We start from the raw sequence: 21,123 nt of genomic DNA on the forward strand, positions 1-21,123 counted from the left end.
ACGGTGTGGATCGCCCGCATCTGGTTATGCTGTGCACCTGCTGACGGACTCTGGGGTTGTTTCTGCTTTTTGGCTGCTGTAAACATGTACGTTCAAGTTTTTCTGTACACTGTGAAGCACTGAACTTTCACCCCTTCTACTAAAGATTGAAGGGAAAGTTATGAATGCCTGCTCTCACTGAACAATGTCACAATTATTTATTGAAAGGACTCAGGCATCTAAGATGGGAGAAGCAAAAACAACAACTGGATAGGAATCAGGATGCTGAAGTGACTGATGTTTTTCATTCACTCAATACATACTTTTTAAAAATTTATTTGACAGGTAGAGTTATAGACAGTGAGACAGACAGAGAGAAAGGTCTTCCTTCTGTTGGTTCACTCCCCAAATGGCCACTACGGCCAGAGCTGCGCCGATCCAAAGCCAGGAGCCAGGTGCTTCCTCCTGGTCTCCCATGCGGGTGCAGGGGCCCAAGCACTCGGGCCATCCCCCACTGCCCTCCTGGGCCACAGCAGAGAGCTGGACTGGAAAAGGAGCAATTAGGACTAGAACCCAGCACCCATATGGGATGCCAGCACTGCAGGTGGAGGATTAACCAAGTGAGCTACGGCGTCAGCCCCATCATTCACTCAATACATACTTTTTTTTTTTTTTTTTGGACAGGTAGAGTGGACAGTGAGAGAGAGAGACAGACAGAAAGGTCTTCCTTTGCTGTTGGTTCACCCTCCAATGGCCGCCGCGGCCGGTGCACTGCGGCCGGCGCACTGCACTGATCCGAAGGCAGGAGCCAGGTGCTTCTCCTGGTCTCCCATGGGGTGCAGGGCCCAAGGACTTGGGCCATCCTCCACTGCACTCCCTGGCCACAGCAGAGAGCTGGCCTGGAAGAGGGGCAACCGGGACAGGATCGGTGCCCCGACCGGGACTAGAACCTGGTGTGCCGGCGCCGCAAGGCGGAGGATTAGCCTATTGAGCCACGGCACCGGCCTCAATACATACTTATTAAAATGCCTCCCAAGTGTAACACACCACACTAGGCATGAATGATTTCACACCCTGGCCAACCTAGCACTCGTTTCAAGAAATAAAATTGTTGCTCATGTCAATGGTTTATTTCTGTGAGGCCTCGGTCTCTGTATCAGCAAAGTGGGGACAACGTGGAGACCCGAAGGGCCTGGGAGAAACAGGAACAAAGAGACAGCAGGGGGAGTTGGTAAGCTGGAGAACGAGGGCAGTGATGACATTTCCATCTGGATACTAGAAATGACGGAGTCCACCGTCTCTCACCCACCCGAGGTGAAGCAGTGCTCGCAGCTCAACACTCAAAGCTCTTGAGGACCGAGAGTTGCCCTCAAAAGACACGCCCAAGCTTTCTTGCCTCGTAGGAAAGATTCTGGGGGCCAGCGTCATGCCAGCATCCCACATCAGAGCACCAGTTCAAGTCCCAGCTGCTCCACTTCTGATCCACCTCCCTGCTAATGCACCTGGGAAAGCCACAGCAGACGGCCTCAGTACCGTCGTGGAGACCGGATGGAGTTCCTGGCTCCTGACTTCACACTGGCCCAGCTCTAGCCACTGTAACTTCCTGAGGATAGAAAATCTCTCTCTGTCATTCTGCATTCCAAATAAATACATCTTTTATAAGGGTGGGGGCGCAGAAAAAGGATTCTGTTTCAGTAAGTGGTTCAAGGTTTAAACACGAGCTCTACGGGTAGGAAGCCCTGACAAAGCGACAGGAGTCGGCCACAACCACAACGGAAGGCACTGGCTGATGGGCCTCTACAAGAGGCCCTGGAGCTGCACCAGGGAGCCCGGGCAGGATCCCAACACTCCTGTCACTGCACTCACCCATCCCTGCCACCAGATGGCGACCTGGTCCCACAAGGTTGCTTCAGTGCAACCCCTGGCACCCGGAGGACAAGGACAGAGGGCACCCGAGGCTGTGCAGCCCGGAGACCTCTGCGAAGGTCTGCACATCTGTGTGGGACAGGTGGGTGCACATCAGCAGGTCTGCACACCTGCGTGGGAGAGACAGGGCAGGTGGGACAACGACGTCTCTTCCACAGATACAGGGACCTGATGTCATCTGTAATGGCTTGGGCTCTAAGACCCCAGACGCTCCTCCGGAGACACTCACAGGTGGGCGGGTGTGTGCTGGATTCAGAGGCACTGAAAACAAAGAACGCCATGCAAATTAGAGTCTAATGATCACCCCCTATGGCACATCCACTCCCAGGAATCACTCTCAAAACCAACGGTATTAGATCTCAAAAGCACGAACAAAAGGAAAAATGAGGTAAGCTGGACTTCATAAAAATTTAATTCTCATGCTTCCAAGAACACCATCCATCCAAAACAAACAAACAAACAACAACAACAAAAAAAACTGAAAATACAACCCACAGGACGGAAGAAACGTGTGAATATCTGAAATGGGATCCAGAAGATAGAAAGAACGCCAGCAACTCAATAAAAAAGGACAGCTCTGAATAGGCCGAGGCTCTGGAGGGACCCCTGCTCAAGGACACACCCAGGGCCACAGCAGTGAAAAAGATGCCCAAGACTACCAGCCCCCAGGGGTCCACACCTGAATCAGCACTGCCCACCCACCTGAACGTGGCTCCGGCGTCTCTCCCCAGGTTTGCATATGGACTCACAACTCCCTACCTGCAAGGCCTGAGTTAGGTCAAGGGGGCGGCCACACAAGCTACTAGGGACTGGGCGGCTGAAGGTGCTGGCAGGCCGCTGCCTCCTCTCTGGGTCCTCACGGGGTTCTCCCTCAGCGCCATGTGCCCGCGCCTCTCTCCCTCTTCTCATAAGGATGCCAGTCCCTTTGGGTGAGGGCCCCACCCTAATGGTCCACTGCGATTTAATGGCATCTTTAGAGACCCCTGTCTCCACACACAGAGGCATTCTAAGGGCCGGGGGTGGGGGTGCTGGGGCTCCCACACAGGAGTTCCGGGGGAGAGGTGGGAACACAATTCCGTCCGCATCCAGGACTCCTCTCAGGGGAAGGAGGCTTCTCAGACACAGGCCTCTCACCACGGCTGAACAGGAACACTAAGTCCCCCTTCCAGGACATTCTGCAAAACCCTTTCCTTGCAGTGACCGGCAACGGGAAGGCGGAATACTTCACTTCAACCAGGCATGGTCTGAGCCCAAGGGCAAACACAAATTTCCGAGCAGCTGTAGAACTGCTGTGCTCCACCTTGGGCCCTGGGTCACAGGCTCAGAGCCCAGCGTGGTGCTCACCACGCTGAGGGGCAAAAGGCCAGGCCAGGGGGCAGGAGAGATCTGCATTCAGGTCACCCCCGTGGGGTACGCCATCAGGAACGCACTGTCTCTGACTCGGCTGCCCGACGACGGGAATAAGAAGTGCTCTCTACCTCCCAGGGGATTGTTAGGATTGTTAACTACAAACGCCTCTTAGCGCTGCACCTGCCCACTTGGCCTGCCTGTCCCGTGAGAGACCGAAGTCTGTCCAACTGGGGTTTGCACGCTGCTCCACCATCCGACAGTGTGGCCTGGAGCAAAACTTCACCTGAGCAGCCCAGCTCCCTAGGAGATGAAGATGTGAGGAGGGCGCTCGCTCCAGTAGTGAAGACCCCTGCGTCCCGCATCAGAGTACCCGGATGTAATTCCCAGCTCTGGCTCCCAACTCCAGCTTCCTGCCAACGCACACCTTGGGAGACAGCAGGCGATGGCTCAGGTAGTCTGGTCCCTGCCATGCACGTGGAAAACCCGGTTGCGTTTCAGGCCTTGTGGGCGTTTGTGGGAGTGAACCCAGGGGATGGGAGCTCTGTCTCCCTGCTCTCAAATGAACAACAAAACAGTTAAAGACATAAAAGAACGCCTGCCTCGGGACGTGGGGCGGCGTGAAAGCCGCGGTGCTGCGTGGAGCAGGACGTGGCGAGTGCCCCACCCACATCCTCTTCTGGTCCAGGGCAGAGCGCTCAGGGAACCGATGCTTTTCATCCTGGAGGGCAGCAGAGGTTGAAAGAGAGGCACGCACTTACGCGCCACCTGCAGCCTGTGGCCACCTCCCCAAGGGCTCCAGCCTGGAGTCCCCATCCACGGCTCTGCCGGGAACCGCCAGCTGGCCGTCCACCTCGAGAAGCAGCTTCATTGTTTGAGGAAGCGGCAGCCACACGCAGGCACCGGCCGGTCAAGGCAAGGAGCGCGCGGAGGACAGAAAGCCCGTGGCGCTGGTGCCACCAAGTGGCACGGAAAGCAACTGTTGGCGTCTCTGCCGCCGCGGCCGCCTCCCCCTCCCCTCCGTCCCGCCGTCCTCGGCCTTCCTCCCCTGACACGGCCCCACAGGCGTTGTTCTCGCCGCTGTGCGCCCAGCTCTGGAAAAGGCTGCGGTGAGACGCGAGGGCCTCGAGCTCCCGCCCGACTGGACTCTGCAGTTCTGCTGCCTGTTAAGTCAGGTCCACGAGCTTATTTGTGTCAAATAAATTAGCGCGGCGAGTGCTGAGCTGCCGCAAGACTATTTATCTCCGGCTTCCCGTTCCCACCCAGCAGGCTGTGGGCAAAGCCCGGGCAGGTGCGGATGTCAGGGACGGGGCCTCGAGGGCCCCCCTCAAAAGCAGTACCCGGATGCAACTCCCCCAGGAGAGACTCCATGTGCCCTGGGCTCCTGCAGGACAGCACAGCGGACTCCGGCTTCCAACGGGGACTGCTGGAGGCCACTACAGAACACAGAGGCACAGCTCCTAAAGCTGACGTGCTGGGGCCGGTACTGCAGAACAGCGGGTTTTCGCGGCTGCTTCTGATGCCAGCATCTCATCTCGGAGCACAGGGGAATCTCACTGCTCCCCTTCCAACCCAGCACCCTGCTAATGTGCCTCACAAAGCAGGAGAAGATGGTCCAAGTGCCTGGATCCCTGTCACCCATGTGGGAGACCCAGAATGGAGTTCGTGGCTTCTGGCTTCAGCCTGGCCCAGCTGCAGCTGTTGCAGCCACTTGGGGTGTGAACCAGCAGACAGATGGATGATCTCTTTCTGTCACACTGCCTTTCAAATAAATCTTTAACAATACATACATAAAAATGAGAAGTGGCATCCTCCACCCTTGGAAACCACCACATAGACCAGACATTTGCTGGAGCAGGGCAGGCACTGAGCGAACCTGGGGCCGCCCTGAGCTGAGATCATCTGCTCACAGCCCAGGGGTGTCTCCGCGACCTGCTCATTTTGTTCATTTCTGCACTGAGCGATGCTCTAGCTGACATGCTCAGGAGACGGGCAGCGGCTTTAGCCCGTTCTGCTTCTCTCCTTTCGCTTAGCAAAGTGGAAGGTAAACTGCAAATGCACCGCCTGCCTGGACAGGTTTTGTCTCCACTGCGCTTAGCGTGCAGGTCAACCCGGGCCACGGCAAATGCCTTTCATTTATTCGTGAAGGACAAAAAAGACTTCTTCCCCCAGTGCATAAAACCAGACAAGGAGAAAGGTGCAGAAATGCAAAGCCAGACCTGTGTGCAAAGACAACAGGGTTGTCACCTCTCTCTGGGTTTCGACTTTCAAGGCAGGATGATAAGTGCACCGTGCACCTCCCCACGCTGCTATCACTGGACGAAGGCAATCTCCCAGCAACTGACGATTCTGAATTAATTCGTGCAGCAGGATCCTGCCTTTTGTACTCACATATATAAAACACACATTTGCATCCCAGACGCGGGCAAGCCTTTCCACAGGTGCTCTCATCAGTGGCTGTCTTTCAGGGACCAGCAATCTAATTTGGCAACTTTTAGCAAGTTTGTACATTTTAAGGTTTCTGCCTTTTAACACAAAAGAAATGAAAGAAAACCCTTTCACTGAGCAACGCCTACAGCAGCCCTGCTTAGCAATTCCAGGCTGCTCCGGGTGCCTCAGGTTAAGCACATCTTAATAATTCAGTGCTGTCTGGAGGCACGGCCAGCTACACTGTCAGTTCTGGGCCTACCTGCCAAAAGGCTGCTGCTTTTACGGCAGAAGACACAGCAGCTGTTTTCACAGGTGCAGGGCGACAACACACAATGGAGGGGGTCCCAGCAGGGAGAGAGAGGGCGAGTGCTTAAACACTGCGGGAGAAGAGGCGGAAAACAGCTCGTCCCGGCCGAGACCCCCAGGCAGGGGCAGGGAAGGCCTGGTTCGGGGAAAACGGGTTCCAGGTGGCTGAATCCACCTCCCTTGTGAGAATCACGGATACCTTGGCAATCACTCTCGAAGGACAAACGAGGAGACACCAGGCTAGGAAGGTTATTTACCCAAGGTCGTTGATGCTTGGGCTCCTGCTGACATGGTCAGATGCCACTCACACGGCTCACACCTCTGCTGTTCCCCCCACACCAACGGCTGAGGGGTGGGGACACACCCAGAGAAGCACACGTGATGTCATACTTCATACATGTCAGCATGCTTACCACCTGCATTGGCCAGCTTTCTGTTACTTTAACTACAATACCTGTGAGGGGCTTCTTGGGAAGGAAAAGGCTTATTTTGGCTGACAGTTTGGTGGCTATGGTTTAGAATCGGGCATGCCCATAGGCTGGGATCTGGTGGAGGCTGACCATGGGGAGGAGGCTCACAGGGTTGACCACATGTAAGCCAGTAAGCCAGGACGAAGACCAAGAAGCCAGGCTGAACCCGGCTTATATAACTCTCTGGCGAGAACCATCTGCCGAAAGTGGTCCCCAGTGGCCGAAAGACCTCCCATCAAAGCCACCATCATTAGATCAAGTCTCCCCCTGAACCCATCAGCCCCTTAACATCAAGTATTTGGAGTTTAAACACTTGCATGAGTTGGGGGAGTCTTCCGTCCAGCCCACGACACCATCCAAGTGAGCATACCGATCAGCCATTCATGCAGGAAGCACTTCATCCAACATTTCTTATCACCTTGCCTCCCCAAACACAACTTGGTGGAATGGCCCATCCTTATGGGACAGGAAACCCCACACATATCCACACCTACTCAGGAACAGTGGGCTGTGGCCAACAGTCTGGAATCCTCAATCGCTGGTAACAGTGATTTCTCACCAACGCCACCTTTCCAAGTGGGGATAATCTGGACGCATACAGATCAGAGCTTACCTACTCAACGCTGCATAGAAAATTTATGAATGAAAAAATTCCAAGCACTCAAGAAACTACTTTACTGTATCAACAAAATTCCAAACTGCCACGTACAAGCAATGCACTTCTAGCAGTGGTGTGTGTGGCTCCAGCTGGTCCCATGGAACGTACGTCCTGAGATACAGTAGAACTGGGCTCCTGTTAACACATCTGAATCTCTGGGGGCGGTTTTGGCCTGGCAGTTAAGATGCTCGCATCTCATACCAGAACACCCGAGTCTGATCCCCAGCTCTGGCTCCAGAATCCGGCTTCCTGCTCGTGTGAACCTAGGGCGGCAGTGGTGATGGCTCAGGTCCCTGGCTTCCTTCAACTCCTCGGGCCACTGTGAGCATTTGGAAAGTGAAGCAGCAGGCCAGCGCCATGGCTTAACAGGCTAATCCTCCGCCTTGCGGCGCCGGCACACCAGGTTCTAGTCCCGGTTGGGGCACCGGATTCTATCCCGGTTGCCCCTCTTCCAGGCCAGCTCTCTGCTATGGCCCGGGAAGGCAGTGGAGGATGGCCCAAGTGCTTGGGCCCTGCACCCCATGGGAGACCAGGAGAAGCACCTGGCTCCTGGCTTCGGATCAGTGTGGTGCGCCGGCCGCGGCGGCCATTGGAGGGTGAATCAATGGCAAAAGGAAGACCTTTCTCTCTGTCTCTCTCTCTCACTGTCTACTCTGCCTGTCAAAAAGTAAAAAAAAAAAAAAGATATTTGAATAACTGCTTCCTCTATTGGTTCTAAGAGGCAAGTTTTTGTTTCTTTTTTATTTATTTATTTGACAGATAGAGTTAGTGAGAGAGACAGAGAGAAAGGTCTTCCTTCTGTTGGTTCACCCCCAAAATGGCCACTGTGGCCAGAGCAACGCCAATCTGAAGCCAGGAGCCAGGTGCCTCTTCCTGGTCTCCCATGTGCGTGCAGGGGCCCAAGCACTTGGGCCATCCTCCACTGCCCTCCTGGGCCACAGCAGAGAGCTGGACTGGAAGAGGGGCAACCAGGACTAGAACCCAGCGCCCATATGGGATACCGGCGCCGCAGGTGGAGGACCAACCAAGTGAGCCACAGCGCCGGCCCCAAGTTTTTGTTTCTTTACTACAATACTGAAGGCTGTACTTCATCTGAGACAATTCAGCAGCTCAACTCCAAATCAGAATGATTCAAGTTAAGCAGGCGAAGACAAACAGCCCGGCGGTGCAGAGATGCAGAGATGCAGAGCCGGCCACGCGAATGCAAGCACTTGACCCCCGGCTCAGCATCAGACAGGCGCCAGCCACTCAGTCCACTGTGCTGTGAAAGCAGACCACATCAGAAATGCCACAGACGCGAGAGGACTTCACGATGCTCACGGAAGCTGGATTCGAAGATGAAACCTGGGGCAGATGTGTGGTGCAGGGCTTACTTCACTAGGTGGGATGCCCACATACACTGTCAGAGTGCCTGTTTCGAATCCCACGCCCTCTTCAGAGCCAGCTTCCTGCTCTCATGCACCCCGGGAGGCAGCAGACGACGGCCCAAGTACGTGGGCGTCCACTGCCAGCTGGGAAACAACCTGAGTTCCGGAAGCCCGGCTTCGGTCTGGTCCAGTCCTGGCTGCAGCCAGGGTTTGCTGAGTAAGCCAGTGGGTGGGAGATTCTCTATTTCTTTGCCTTTGAAGTACAATGAAAATAAATAATTTTTTAAAAAGAGAATCCTCTTTTTAAAAGGTTGTTTATTTTGGAAGAAAAAGTTTTTTGAACTCCATGCATCCCAGGAGTCTCTTAAAAGGCCATGAAAAATGCATATGGTAAAGAAACTGGGTATGGACGTCCAATTTACTCTCCTGGCATCCAAATGAACTCTTTTCATTCCACTTTCCCCCAGACTTCTTGAAATATGCTCCACACTCACACCACAAAAACAAACTGCAAAAAAGCAAGGAGGGGGGCCAGTGAAGCGGTGCAGTGAGCTACACTGCCACTTGCTACTCCCGCGTCCCACCTCCGAGGGCCAGTTCAGGTCTTGGCTACACCACTTCCGGTCCAGCTTCCTGCGGACACACCTGGGAAGGCACTGGACGACAGCCCTAGGGCTTCAGGCCCCATGTAGGAGACACAGACGGAGTTCCTGGCTCCTGGCTGCAGCCTGGTCCAGACCTGTCTGTTGAGGCCATTTGGGGAGTGAACTAGCAAACAGATCTCCTTTCTGTCCCCCTGCCTTTTAAATAAACACACACACACACAGACACACGCAGACAGGAACAGCCCTGACCAGAAGGCAATGCCACAAAGACAGGAAGAGGAAACTCTCAATTTTCTGATTGGTTTGTGCGGTTACTATTTACTTACGTGATACTTTTTTTCTCAGGGGGATGACTAAGTCGGCTCAATAGACTACGGCAGGGCAGGCCCACCTCTCCTTCCCGTCACCGCCCGCGAAGTCACTCCATTCGGAGAACTGCTGGTCTGCGGGGGAGGGGAGGGTGGTGGTTGAAAGGCCAGCCGGCCCTGCAGCCAGGAGGCTGGCCGTGCTTCGCTGAGCGCACCGAGGCCAGTGTGGCAGGGGAATCAGGCCGCTCCTCGAGGAGCACGGGGCTGGCGGGCACCTGTGAGGAGGTAACAGGCCCTCTGGGGACTGCAGGGTAATTGAATCAGCAGCGCTTCAGCGTGGCACAGAGCTAGGGCAGGAAAATAATGAAGTCCGCACTCAGCTACCGGGAGCCCCTCGGTTCAACTGCAGAGGGGAACACAAGCCCCCAGGAGCAAGGCCTCCACACCTGGGCACTGTCCGCACCGGCCGGCGGCCGGGTCCTTCCGTGTCCTGGACGCTGCAGGATGTTCAGCAGCGTCCCTGGCCTCCACCCACCAGGCGTCACCTCCAGTCCTGACAAAATGTCTCCAAACACTGTCAAATGTCCCCTGGTGGAGGGAGCAGGAACTTGTTCCTGATGGAGAACCACTACCCTAGAAAAACGAGAAAAGTGAGTTTGCGAATTTATGAGCTATTTGCTTGGAAGTCACACAGGACTGACAACGAGAAGGGGTATGGGGCTTCTTTCATTTAAAAATGCCCTGAAGTAATAAGGAAGTTTAAAAAGATAAAAGTGGGGCCAGCACTGTGGAGCAGTAGGTTAATCCTCTGCCTGCGGTGCCGGCATCCCATATGGACGCTGGTTCTGGTCCGGTTGCTCCTCTTCAAATCCAGCTCTCTGTTGTGGCCTGGGAAAGCAGTACAAGATGGCCCAAGTCTTTGGGCCCCTGCACCTGTGAGGGAGACCAGGAAGTAGCTCCTGGCTCCTGCCTTCCTATTGGCCCAACTCTGGCCATTTGGGGAGTTAACCAGCAGATGGAAGACCTTTCTCTCTCTCTCTCTCACTGTATAACTCTGCCTCTCAAATAAATAAAATCTTAAAAAAAATGTGGTCATGGGGCTGGTGCTGTGGTACAGCGGGTTAACGCCCTGGCATGAAGCTCCAGCATCCCATATGGGCACCAGTTCTAGTCCCGGCTGCTCCTCTTCTCATCCAGCTCTCTGCTGTGGCCTAGGAAAGCAATGGAAGATGGCCCAAGTGCTTGGGCCCCTGAACCTGCATGGGAGACCCGGAAGAAGCTCCTGGCTCCTGGCTTTGGATCAGCGCAGCTCTGGCTATTGCAGCCATCTGGAGAGTGAACCAGCAGATGGAAGACCTTTCTCTCTATCTCTACCTCTCTGTGTAACTCTGTATTTCAAATAAATAAATCTTTAAAAAAAAAAAAAATGTGGACGTGTCACAAACAAGCAACTGATCCCAGGTAAACAATAAAACATGAAATGGGGTTCACCTCACCAGAAATTAAAAAGACAAAAGTTAGAACACTGAGACGCACGGGCAGGGAGTTTAAAGATGGGAACACACCGGGGTGGGCATGGTGGCAAGCAGGGCAGGCCACCGCTGAGGATGTCCTTATCCCACACCAGAGCACCTGGGATCGAGTCCTGCCACTACTTCCAAATCCAGCTTCCTGCCAGTGTGCACTGTGGCAGGCAGCACATGACGGCTCAAGCACTTAAAAATCAAAGTATGAGGATGTTGCTTGGGACACCTGCAGCACACATCAGAGGTACCTGGGTTCAATTCCCAGCTCTGGCTCCTGACTTCAGCTTCTTCCTACTGCAGACCCTGAGGGGCAGCAGCCAAGGCTCAGTCGTTGGGTTCCTGCCAGCCATGTGGAAATCCTACACTGGGTTCCTTGGTTCCTGGCTTCAGCGCCACCCAGTCCTGGCTGTCGTGGGCATTTGGGGAGTGAACCAGCAAAGGGAGCTCTCCATCTCTTTGCCACTCATTAGGAAATCAAGAAACATAGCGTTAATCATGTGTGTATAAAGTCAATTGAAATTGATCTTAGTAAAAAATAAGAGTGGGAATAAGAGAGGGAGGAGAAAGTTTCTAAATGTAAAGCTGTATAGTTCTGCTTGCATTTCTACGGACTTACTTCTAAGGGTACAGTTTAAAAACTTGCCACGGGACCCCGAATCCCATTAAGCTGGGTGGTAAAAATGTCATCGTAAGTGTTAAAGTGATCATATAGAAAGGATTAAGTGTTAAAGGGATCATATAAATAAGATCAAATGTCTGATAATAATAATAGAATTAAAAAGGAGCGAATGTCCCAACGTGAGAAGCGGTCCCCAGAGCAGACTCAGAATGATAATCTCTTTAAACAGCACTCTGACCTCAGAATCCTCTCTTAAGGCACCTTGGTCTGGCTGAAAAGCCCACGAGAGCATTTCAGGCATGGAAAGCCAAGACACTGTGGCAAAAAATGTCCCACACGAAGGAGCTCTGAGAAACCCCAGTGGAAAGAAGTGGCCATCGACGAAGGATGTACTTTTCTATGAAGGGAGGCAAGAACTCCCACTTTGCTTATGGCCCTGTCTAAATACTGACAGAGATTGTGGATTCAAAAGGCTTCCATAGCCTTGGCAGCTCAGGTCAAGAGCCAAAAGTGATCACTGATGTCATACATAAGAGTGTTAATTGTTAAATTAACAACAGGAGTCACTGTGCACTAATTCCCCAAGCAGGACCTCTGTCTTCAATGAGTTGGGCTATCAGAATTAACTGTAAAACCTGTTCTCACTTTCGTGTGTGTGTGTGTGTGTGCATGCAAACTGTTGAAATCTTTACTTAGTATGGAGTTGGTCTTCTGTGTACAAAGTTAATTGAAAATGAATCTTAATGGAGAATGGGACTGGGAATGAGAGAGGGGGGAGGAGGAGGAGGAGGGGTGGAATGGGGGCGGGAGGGTGGGTATGGTGGGAAGAATCACTATATTCCTGAAGTTGTACTTAGGAAATTTGTACTCTTTAAATAAAAGGTTTCTTTGGGAAAAAGGTGATGCAAGAAAAAAAATAAAGAAAAAAAAGCCCTTCAATGACCACCCATTCAACTCCGGGAGCCCACCCACCCTCAATTCTTGCCCTCTCCCCACTACTGCTCTCTGCTGAGCTCCAAGCCTACAGGCCCCTACTCACACCAACACCTCGAGGCAGCTGCTGTGACCCCACTTCACGGATGAAAGGCCCAAGACTCAGAAGAGCTAAGCAGCCAGCAGCATCCGCTAACTCCAAGGCACAACTGTAACAGTTGTGTGCCAGACAAATGGTATCCCTGGCATCAGTTCACGGAGTGACGCGAGGATGGGCAAAGCCGAACTGACACCAAACAGTATCTTTGTACCAACTGTGTTTACAACTTAGCTGCAAATCCCAAGGATGGGAAAGGCTCGCCTGGAATCTTGCGAACTCTGTGCCTGTTCACCGCAGTTCCCCCTGGAACCAGCACGGACTGAGGCACTTCCGGGAGGCCCTTTGGGGAGCACGGGGAGGCGCAGCTGCTGCTCCAAAGTCCCCTCTGCTCTTCCAGGAACTGTGGAGCTCCCCCTTCACTCCCAGCAGCGGGGCGGGCTGTCCGGGCCCACCTCACTGCCGATCAGGCCCTCCATGGTGGGTGACCCTCAGCCTCAGCGCCGGGCACACACACTCTGCTTTGTGCTCCTCTCCACTGCGACCCGCCTTCTCTGCACACCTCCAGCAAGGAGCAAGCCGAGGAAGACGCAGAACCGAGGAGACGCTTTGGATTACCCAACTTCCTTTAGCCTAAAGCACTCGGGATGTCACACATTTCCTAAAGGCTCAACACCCAGCCCATGCTTTGCTAGGCTCTGTGCATAGAAAAATCAGACAAGCTCCCCATTTAAGAAACCCTTGGTCAAGGGAACCAGAAATAATGCGCGGTGGAGAATGGGAATCCCATATGGGAGGCCAGAGAGGCTGACCACCTGCAGAGGCGTGGGTGGCCTGGCTCCCCCACGTGGCCTGAAGCACCCGGAGTTTCCAAAACAGTGAACACACCCCTAACGGATTTAAGTACAAAAAACATACCCCACAGCCAAATGGAAATGACCTCTGGATTATCTGCCAGATTTGGATATTTATGCCACCTCACCCCTCTCTGGACCTGGACGATCTGAAATCTATACGCTCTCAGGGGAGACGCTCACGGATGAGTCAGCGCCGGAGTGGGCAGGGGCGGTGGGAACGCTGGACTGAGAATTCGAGATGAAGCTCTTGTTTGGGTTTTGTCACGAAGTCTCAATGGGGATCTGGAGGTCGCGGCACCTCTCACTATTTCCCCGTCCGCAAAGCAGAAACACAAGCAAGCGCAAACCTCTCCTGTAAGGCCGCAGGTGCCGGGTGTGAAAACGTTGAAAACATACGACGTGCTGCTCAAGCCAAGGTCGGAGAGGCTCCGTACACAGGCGCAGGCTGGCCTCTGACACAAACTGCTCACGTTAAATGCAGGTTACATTACTCACGCATGGCAACAAGCTCAAAGCAGAGGCTGCCACCGGGTCAACCTAGGGAGACTGATGCTCAAATCCCACAGCGCGGTACCGGAGAGGACGAGGCTGATGAAAACAAGCGTACGGCCACGGTTCCCTCCCGCTCACAGCAGCTTTGATGCTAGCGCTGCTGAGTACACAGGATCTGAGAAGCCCAAGGCAAACAGAACAGATTTCCTGGGGCCTAATAATGGAAAAACAATTGCCTGGCAGTTTACCCTCTAGGAAATCTTATTCAGGGGAGCCAATGACCTTGGGATACGTGTAAGATACACACGCGCGGCAGGAGGAGGAAGTGAAAGGACACAGCAGAGAGCAAACAGGGCCCAGAGGAAGAAAGCACCAGCGGGAAAAACAGATGCTGAAAGGGGTCATGGAAGCAGCAGCTTGCTCCGAGGTCAGGACACCGAGCGACAGAAAAGACCAACAAGACCTTGGCCGAGCCCAGGGCTCGCGAAGGAGTCCAGGGAAGAGCTGGGCCCCCCAAGCCCAACCGCAGTGCCGTGCAAGGCACAGGATGTCTTGATCCTAGGACCAAATACTCTCCCATGTTCCAGCTGAAAATGCAGGGGTCTGAGCCTGTGCACCTTGGACATCCCGGCCGCTGTCACGCGGCACTTTCCAGGCTGTCAGGAGCCTGCACGTCACCCGCTCAGGGCAGAGCTAAGAATCTGACAGGAGCCTGCACGTCACCTGCTCAGGGCAGAGCTAAGAATCTCCTGCAGCCCTCTGAGAGAAAAGTCAGGATTTCTTTCCTTCTTCTCAAATCAGGGAAGTCGATCATCCGTACATACACCTCCCGAAGCTGAAAGCAATAGAGAACGAACGACCAAATGAACGACGGCACACCGCAGGCTGCTAAGTGCATCTCCACTGAGGAACCGCCTTCACAGCGGCTTCTGGCACAGGACAAGCGGCAGCAGCCCAGGGTCGTCCTGAGGCTCCCCTCGCGCCAGGGCCGAGGCGACCACTGTGATTTCAACGCAGCACAGGAAACGAGAAAACGGCAAGCCAGTCGGTCAGGAACGCCCAGGCAGGAGACATGTGCAGAGAGAACCTGGGGCGCCCAAGCAGGAGACACGTGCAGACAGAACCTGGGGCGCCTCAGGTCTGGCCTGGGGTCCGAGTGGAGCAGTCTCTGAGCAACTTCCGAGGCCAGGATACAGTTAACAGGTGGTATTCAGGGCTCACTTCAAGAGACACTGGTAAGTACCTACAGAGAACATTCATTCGAAGAGATAAACATTCCAGAGGCAAAGTGATGATGTAATTCACGTAACACAAGAACCAACGACCAGAACAAAAATTTCCTTGAGTGTATTTGACTAGACCGGCAAGGCGCATTCCCATATACAACTTTACAACTTTCCCACCATGCCAGAAAAATCCAATAAATAATTTTACAGTGAAAGGGCCCATGGCAAAACTGGAGGTGAACACCTGGCCCCTGAGGAGCACGCACCGGGGCTGCGTCCTCTCCGAAGGCCACCACCCTCACCCGGCCCGCAGTCTGTCCTTGGAGAGCAGGACAAGCCCGGCTCCAGGCCACTTCACAGAACAGCTCCACCTGGCGATGCCTGGGCAGTGCGTGACCAAGGACGGTCACAGCCAAGGCCTCCTCGCGCTGCCCGTCTTCTGCCCGTGGACCAGCCTGGGTGCTGCAGCCCAGTTCCAGGCGCTGAGTTCATCAGAGGGGGCTCCTTGCCCCGGCTACCCAAGCAGGCAACGCCCATCACGCAGGGAACAGCTCGGGCGGGCTCTCACCATAGCAGAACTTTGCTATGGGATCCCTGTAGGTATTCTCATGTTGCACGCTCTGTGGGCAAAAGGGAGACAGGAGGGTGGTGAGACACAGCAGTTGCACACAGAGAGCAGAGCGGCCGGCAGACACGGCCTGCAGGAGGCGGCCCACGTCCACCTCCACATCTACTAGAGGCTCCCAGGCACTTTCTGGAACAAAGGTGCTCAGCAGAGTGCCAGTGAGGGGCACGAGAACGACAGCACCGCAAGGCTGTTGCTTTCCACGTCCACCACTGAGCTTCTTAGCAACACGGCCGTGACCTCGGCGACTCAAGACACTTATTCTTTTTAAATGACTGAAAACAGGTTAGGATCCAGAGGCTGTGTGCACCTGATCCTGCACTCCGAGAACCTCAGTTCCTGGAAAGGAAGCCCAGGCTCGGGAGCCGCTCTCGTAACGCTTGTGTGCCCACAGGCTGGCTGCGTGCGCCGAGGCCCAGCGTACCATGCAAGCCTCGCAGGATGAGCAAGCTGCAGGCGTGATTTAAGGCACACAATCATCCCTGATGGCTAATTTTTCAGCAATTTGTTTTCATACAAGCAACTTGCGTTTTTGGCTCGTCTACAGTTCTCTAATTACCCTGAGACCAATGCTAAGCAACTGAATCGTAAGTATTAATCCAATTTAATAGACATACAGCCAAATCATCTTTCTTGGGATACTGTTATCAAAACACATTGAATGGCAACTGGGAAATCTCTGTTGATAATAAAAGGCAAAGTCAGAAAGGATGGTAGCTTCATGGGAGACTGGAAATACCCCCGGGTTTATCGGTTAAGGAAAGAGAAGACTTGGCCTTTCCCAGCACTTCGGGACGAGAGGATCGGAACCCAGCGAGTCGTGCGTGCCGCCTTCCCCCACTGCTCCTCTAAAGCCATTCAAGCCGAAAGCTCTTCAAGCAAAACAAGACCGTCAGGAATGTCTCAGTGTTTTCTAACGCTCATTACAATCCCTGCAGCACTTACCCAGTGATACTGAACACCCTCTGAACAAACCAGACACACAAAAGGGGCGGAAAGTCAAAAGGTGGAGGACAGAAATCTGGCCAAGGGTATGAGAGCGCCAGGGAACGCCAAATGACACCGCGACTGGAAGCCAGGAGACGTGTGCTTGTGTGATCAACATGTCTGCTGGCTTCACCAAGAGTTGTCGCGGGACAACTGCCCAACGGGGCGTCAAAGACGCAGGCGCTTCCTGCGGCAGGTGCGATACACGACAACCGAAGAGCAGCGCATTTACGACAGCATGCTGATACGCACCGAGAGCTGGACACCCTACACCCGTCTTGGTGGGTTCCTAACCACCACCTGTTCCTTCCCCTTGGCTCCTAAAGTAAACCGTAACTTTGACCCAGAACACATCACTGCTTACGCTAAACCGCGGTTGCTAGAAACCATCGTTGAATCTCACAGACGGGGTGGGGGACGACTTCTCTAGGCAGCTGGACTGCGAGGACTCCACTCAGATTTCAAAATAAGTTTGAGCTCGCACTCAAAGTGTGAACGTGCCAACCAGAGAGGAGACACAAGCCTTGACTGAATGCAAAAGCCGTGCTTCCCCTACCTTGGACAAAGCTCGGATCTCAAGCTGGCATTCTAAGCATCATCACTCCAGCCAACACAGCAGGGCTCCGTGCGCCCCTCCTCTCCACATCACCAACCCAGAGTCTACCTTCTTGTTTTCCCCCAGCCCGCCTCTCACCCCCCGCCCCCAGCGGCAGACCTCACAGCCTCTGACCTGGGATGAGGTCCTGCATTTAGCCAAGCACAATTCAAAGTGATCCTCGACTGCCATGAAGAGGTTCTGGAACGCCACGGCCGCCCGGTTGAGGAAGCGCTCCAGGAGAAGTTGCTATGGAAACAAAAGTTGTACCTGTAATAAATTCCAGACGCAGCCAGCACAAGGTAACCTTGGAAATCCCTCCCAACTAAGAGAATGCTGAGCTGAGGAGGGAGCAGGCTGGGGGCCAGGGGCCTCATTCAGGAGATTTCTGATTAGCAACACAATGGTCCACCCTGCAGAAGAACCACTCCGGGCACGGGGAACCACCTCCTTCCCTGGAAGACAATGGCTACTGTACCATGCAGCTCGGTTCTTTTCTGCCTTCTATGTTCAGAAGAACCTCCAGGAAGAGCCTGAAGCCCCTGAGAACACACAGGGAGCAGCTCCCGTACCTTGTTGGGCTGCAGGCAGCAGGAGACGCAGTACTCGTAGGCGCTGCAGCAGCCGTTGGACAAGCAGCCGTCGCAGCAGTACTGCTTCGTGCTGGGGCCGTTGACGTTACAGCAGCCGTTCACCAGCAGGTCTTTCCTTTCACACACGTACCCTGAAAGTCGGAGACTGACCTTAGCATGGAGTCAGCGGGTACCTTCCCTGCGAGGCAGCAATGACCGTACTGCACACAAAAACCCGGATGCCGAATCTGGAGTCCGGGTGTTCTCAGCACCTGGCCCTCATATGCCAAGGGCTTGCTTTCCCCAGGCCACAGTTCTGGGAAGCAGGGCCTCTTGCGTCATAACTGGGCTTTGGTCATCACTTGCTTACAGCAACCTTTCAGTCTACGATCATGTCTGGGCTCCATTTTCCTATCCTAACTTAGGCAAGCCACTCTTCCAGCTGGGCCTAAAACAAAAATCTGAGGGGCCGGCGCAGTGTGTTAATGCCCTGGTCTGAAGCACCAGCATCCCATGTGGGTGCCAGTTCGAGACCCGGCAGCTCCAATTCCTGTCCAGCTCTCTGCTATGGCCCAGGAAGGCAGCAGAAGATGTCCTTGGGCCCTTGCACCCACGTGGGAGACCAGGAAGAAGCTCCTGGCTTTGGATCGGCACAGCTCCAGCAGTTGAGGCCATCTAGGAAGTGAATCAACAGATGGAAGACCTCTCTCTCTCTCTCTCTCTCTCTGTAACTCTTTCAAATAAATAAATAAATAAATCTTTAAAAAAAAAAAAGGTTTAAAAAAAAATCTGAAACAGGAAAAGCCAGAGGATTCTGAGAGGGGACACAGCCACAGTTATCCTTTGTCAACTGGCTGAAAGGGAAACAGTCCCAGCTAACTTACAAACTGAGGTAGACTGCTGGCACCCCCACATGCCAGGGATGTAAATTCCCTTCCGCATCAGGAAACACAATTCTCTAACATCCAAGGCAGAGAACGTCCAACCCCCCCAACCCCCACAAGCCCGTCTATACACACGCCCTCCAACCCCGCCGATTCACACACAACTTTAGGGGAAGAGGCTCCTTACAGAAGCTGCTGTACTGCTCGGAGCTGCTCAGCACGGTTCTCTACATCCTTCTGGGAGCAGAACAGAGAAATGCAGGAATAAATCCCCGGGAGACTCCCAGGTGTGCGCAGGAGCGCACAGGTGCAGGCTCAGGCTCACGGGAGCCACAGGTGCGGAGCAGCTGCTCCCAGCATCCTTCCACTCCAAATGCCCTAGCTTCTTGCTCCTCAGAGACTGAGACTTGTAGAAGAATATGGCTGTTTTCAGAAACCACTCCGGAAAACATTCTGTACGGACGCAGGAGGTGCCAGCAGAACAGCGATGGCGGCGAGTACAGCGCCGCACTTCGCACCTGGCAAACGGAGGCCTCCAGAGGAGCTCTCCGTTACCAGGGAGCGGGTGCTTCAGCTGCTGGACTATGCTGTTCTGTTTCCTAAGAGAGGATGCTCTAATGTCATAGTAAATGTTTCCCAGGCTCTCCCTAACTATTCCTAATCATTTTTACAGGGTTTACAAACAAAAAAATCCAAGTAAGTATTTTCTCAAAATCCTGCCCCAAGGGATAACACACCCTGATTCCATCATCTCTCACGGGACGTGACAGGCAGTCGTGTGGCCTAACTCCCACTGCTCACACCTTCTTTGTGCTTTTTCCCACAGTCAAGGGTCAGCATCTCAGCCTCCTCTGTCTTCGCAGGGCCCACCTGCGGCGTTTGGCCTGGAAACTGCAGCTCTTCCTACCCTCTGGGCAAAGCAAGCCCACGGGGCCCTCACTTCTCATCCTTCACCTCGTCAGGCAAACGCTATTTCCAACAGGTGTCCGGGAGGACTGCGACCGCCAAGTGTGTGGCTACTGCTTGGGAAATGAATTCCCAGCCACTGAAAAGCCTGGAACCCTAAATCGTTGTCTGATTTAATGGTGCGTTCCCCAGGCAAGATCCACGTGGCACTGGCCTGCTCAGTAATTATGGAAGTTTTCTTTTTTTTCTTTTTTTCTTTTTGACAGGCAGAGTGGACAGTGAGAAAGAGACAGAGAGAAAGGTCTTCCTTTTTGCCGTTGGTTCACCCTCCAATGGCCGCCGCGGTAGGCGCGCTGTGGCCGGCGCACTGCGCTGATCCGAAGCCAGGAGCCAGGTGCTTCTCCTGGTCTCCCGTGGGGTGCAGGGCCCAAGCACTTGGGCCATCCTCCACTGAACTCCCTGGCCACAGCAGAGAGCTGGCCTGGAAGAGGGGCAACCGGGACAGGATTGGTGCCCCGACCGGGACTAGAACCCGGTGTGCCGGCGCCGCAAGGCGGAGGATTAGCCTATTGAGCCGCGGTGCCGGCTGGAAGTTTTCTTTATTAAACTACTTACCTCTTCTCTCCTTTTCATGGAGTTTATAAATAACAAATATCACAGCTTTGGCCGGCGCCGTGGCTCAACAGGCTAATCCTCCGCCTAGCGGCGCCGGCATACCGGGTTCTAGTCCCGGTCGGGGCGCTGGATTCTGTCCCGGTTGCCACTCTTCCAGGCCAGCTCTCTGCTGCGGCCAGGGAGTGCAGTGGAGGATGGCCCAAGTGCTTGGGTCCTGCACCCCATGGGAGACCAGGAGAAGCAACTGGCTCCTGCCTTCGGGACAGCGGGGTGCGCCGGCCGCAGCGCGTCAGCCGCGGCGGCCATTGGAGGGTGAACCAATGGCAAAAGGAAGACCTTTCTCTCTGTCTCTCTCACTGTCCACTCTGCCTGTCAAAAAGTAAAAAAAAAAAAAAAAAAAAAAAAAATCACGGCTCGGATTTTTACTGCTTCAGCGAATGACTCACTCTCAGAATTTTTTACTCAAGGAGTCTGAGTGGGTTTGTCTCACCTAAATTATTCAGAAAAATATTATTTTCTCTCTATGATCAAAGAAAATGGTAAACTACATTCATAACTCAAGGCTAAAATTTCACCTTTTCTTGCTGAATGTCACGCTCTGCACGAAGTAAGCCCTGAACTCCAGGTCAGGCCGGCTGGTGTCAGTCACAGGTCAGTCACAGGTCTAGCCACTGACCACCCACAGCATCTTGTGAGTCATTTCCCTTTCACTCCGTTTATAAAGACAGAACAGGTGGGCATCTGGCCTAGCAGTCAAGAGGCCCACATCCCATATCAGAACACCTGGGCTCTA

The 21,123-nt window shown here is 53.8% G+C and overlaps 1 protein-coding gene across 5 annotated transcripts in view; it reads right to left on the reverse strand.

The window, feature by feature from the left end:
- Positions 1-922: 922 nt before the first annotated feature.
- SPRING1 (SREBF pathway regulator in golgi 1) overlaps positions 923-21,123 on the reverse strand; it is a 35,320-nt gene continuing 15,119 nt past the window's right edge. For 3 of the 5 annotated variants that reach the window (XM_062182517.1, XM_062182521.1, XM_062182518.1), the window contains 3 exons: positions 17,926-18,077; positions 17,489-17,602; positions 15,253-15,766 (listed from right to left, as the gene is read on the reverse strand). In XM_062182517.1, coding sequence (XP_062038501.1) covers positions 15,683-15,766; positions 17,489-17,602; positions 17,926-18,077 — 350 coding nt within the window. In that variant the 3' untranslated portion in view covers positions 15,253-15,682. Of the gene's footprint in view, positions 2,167-15,252; positions 15,767-17,488; positions 17,603-17,925; positions 18,078-21,123 lie in introns of those variants that run through there. The other 2 variants (XM_062182519.1, XM_062182520.1) reach the window with 2 other exon arrangements.

The sequence above is a fragment of the Lepus europaeus genome, chromosome 23 (assembly GCF_033115175.1).
Source record: "Lepus europaeus isolate LE1 chromosome 23, mLepTim1.pri, whole genome shotgun sequence".
In the NCBI taxonomy this organism is placed as follows: Eukaryota; Metazoa; Chordata; class Mammalia; order Lagomorpha; family Leporidae; genus Lepus; species Lepus europaeus.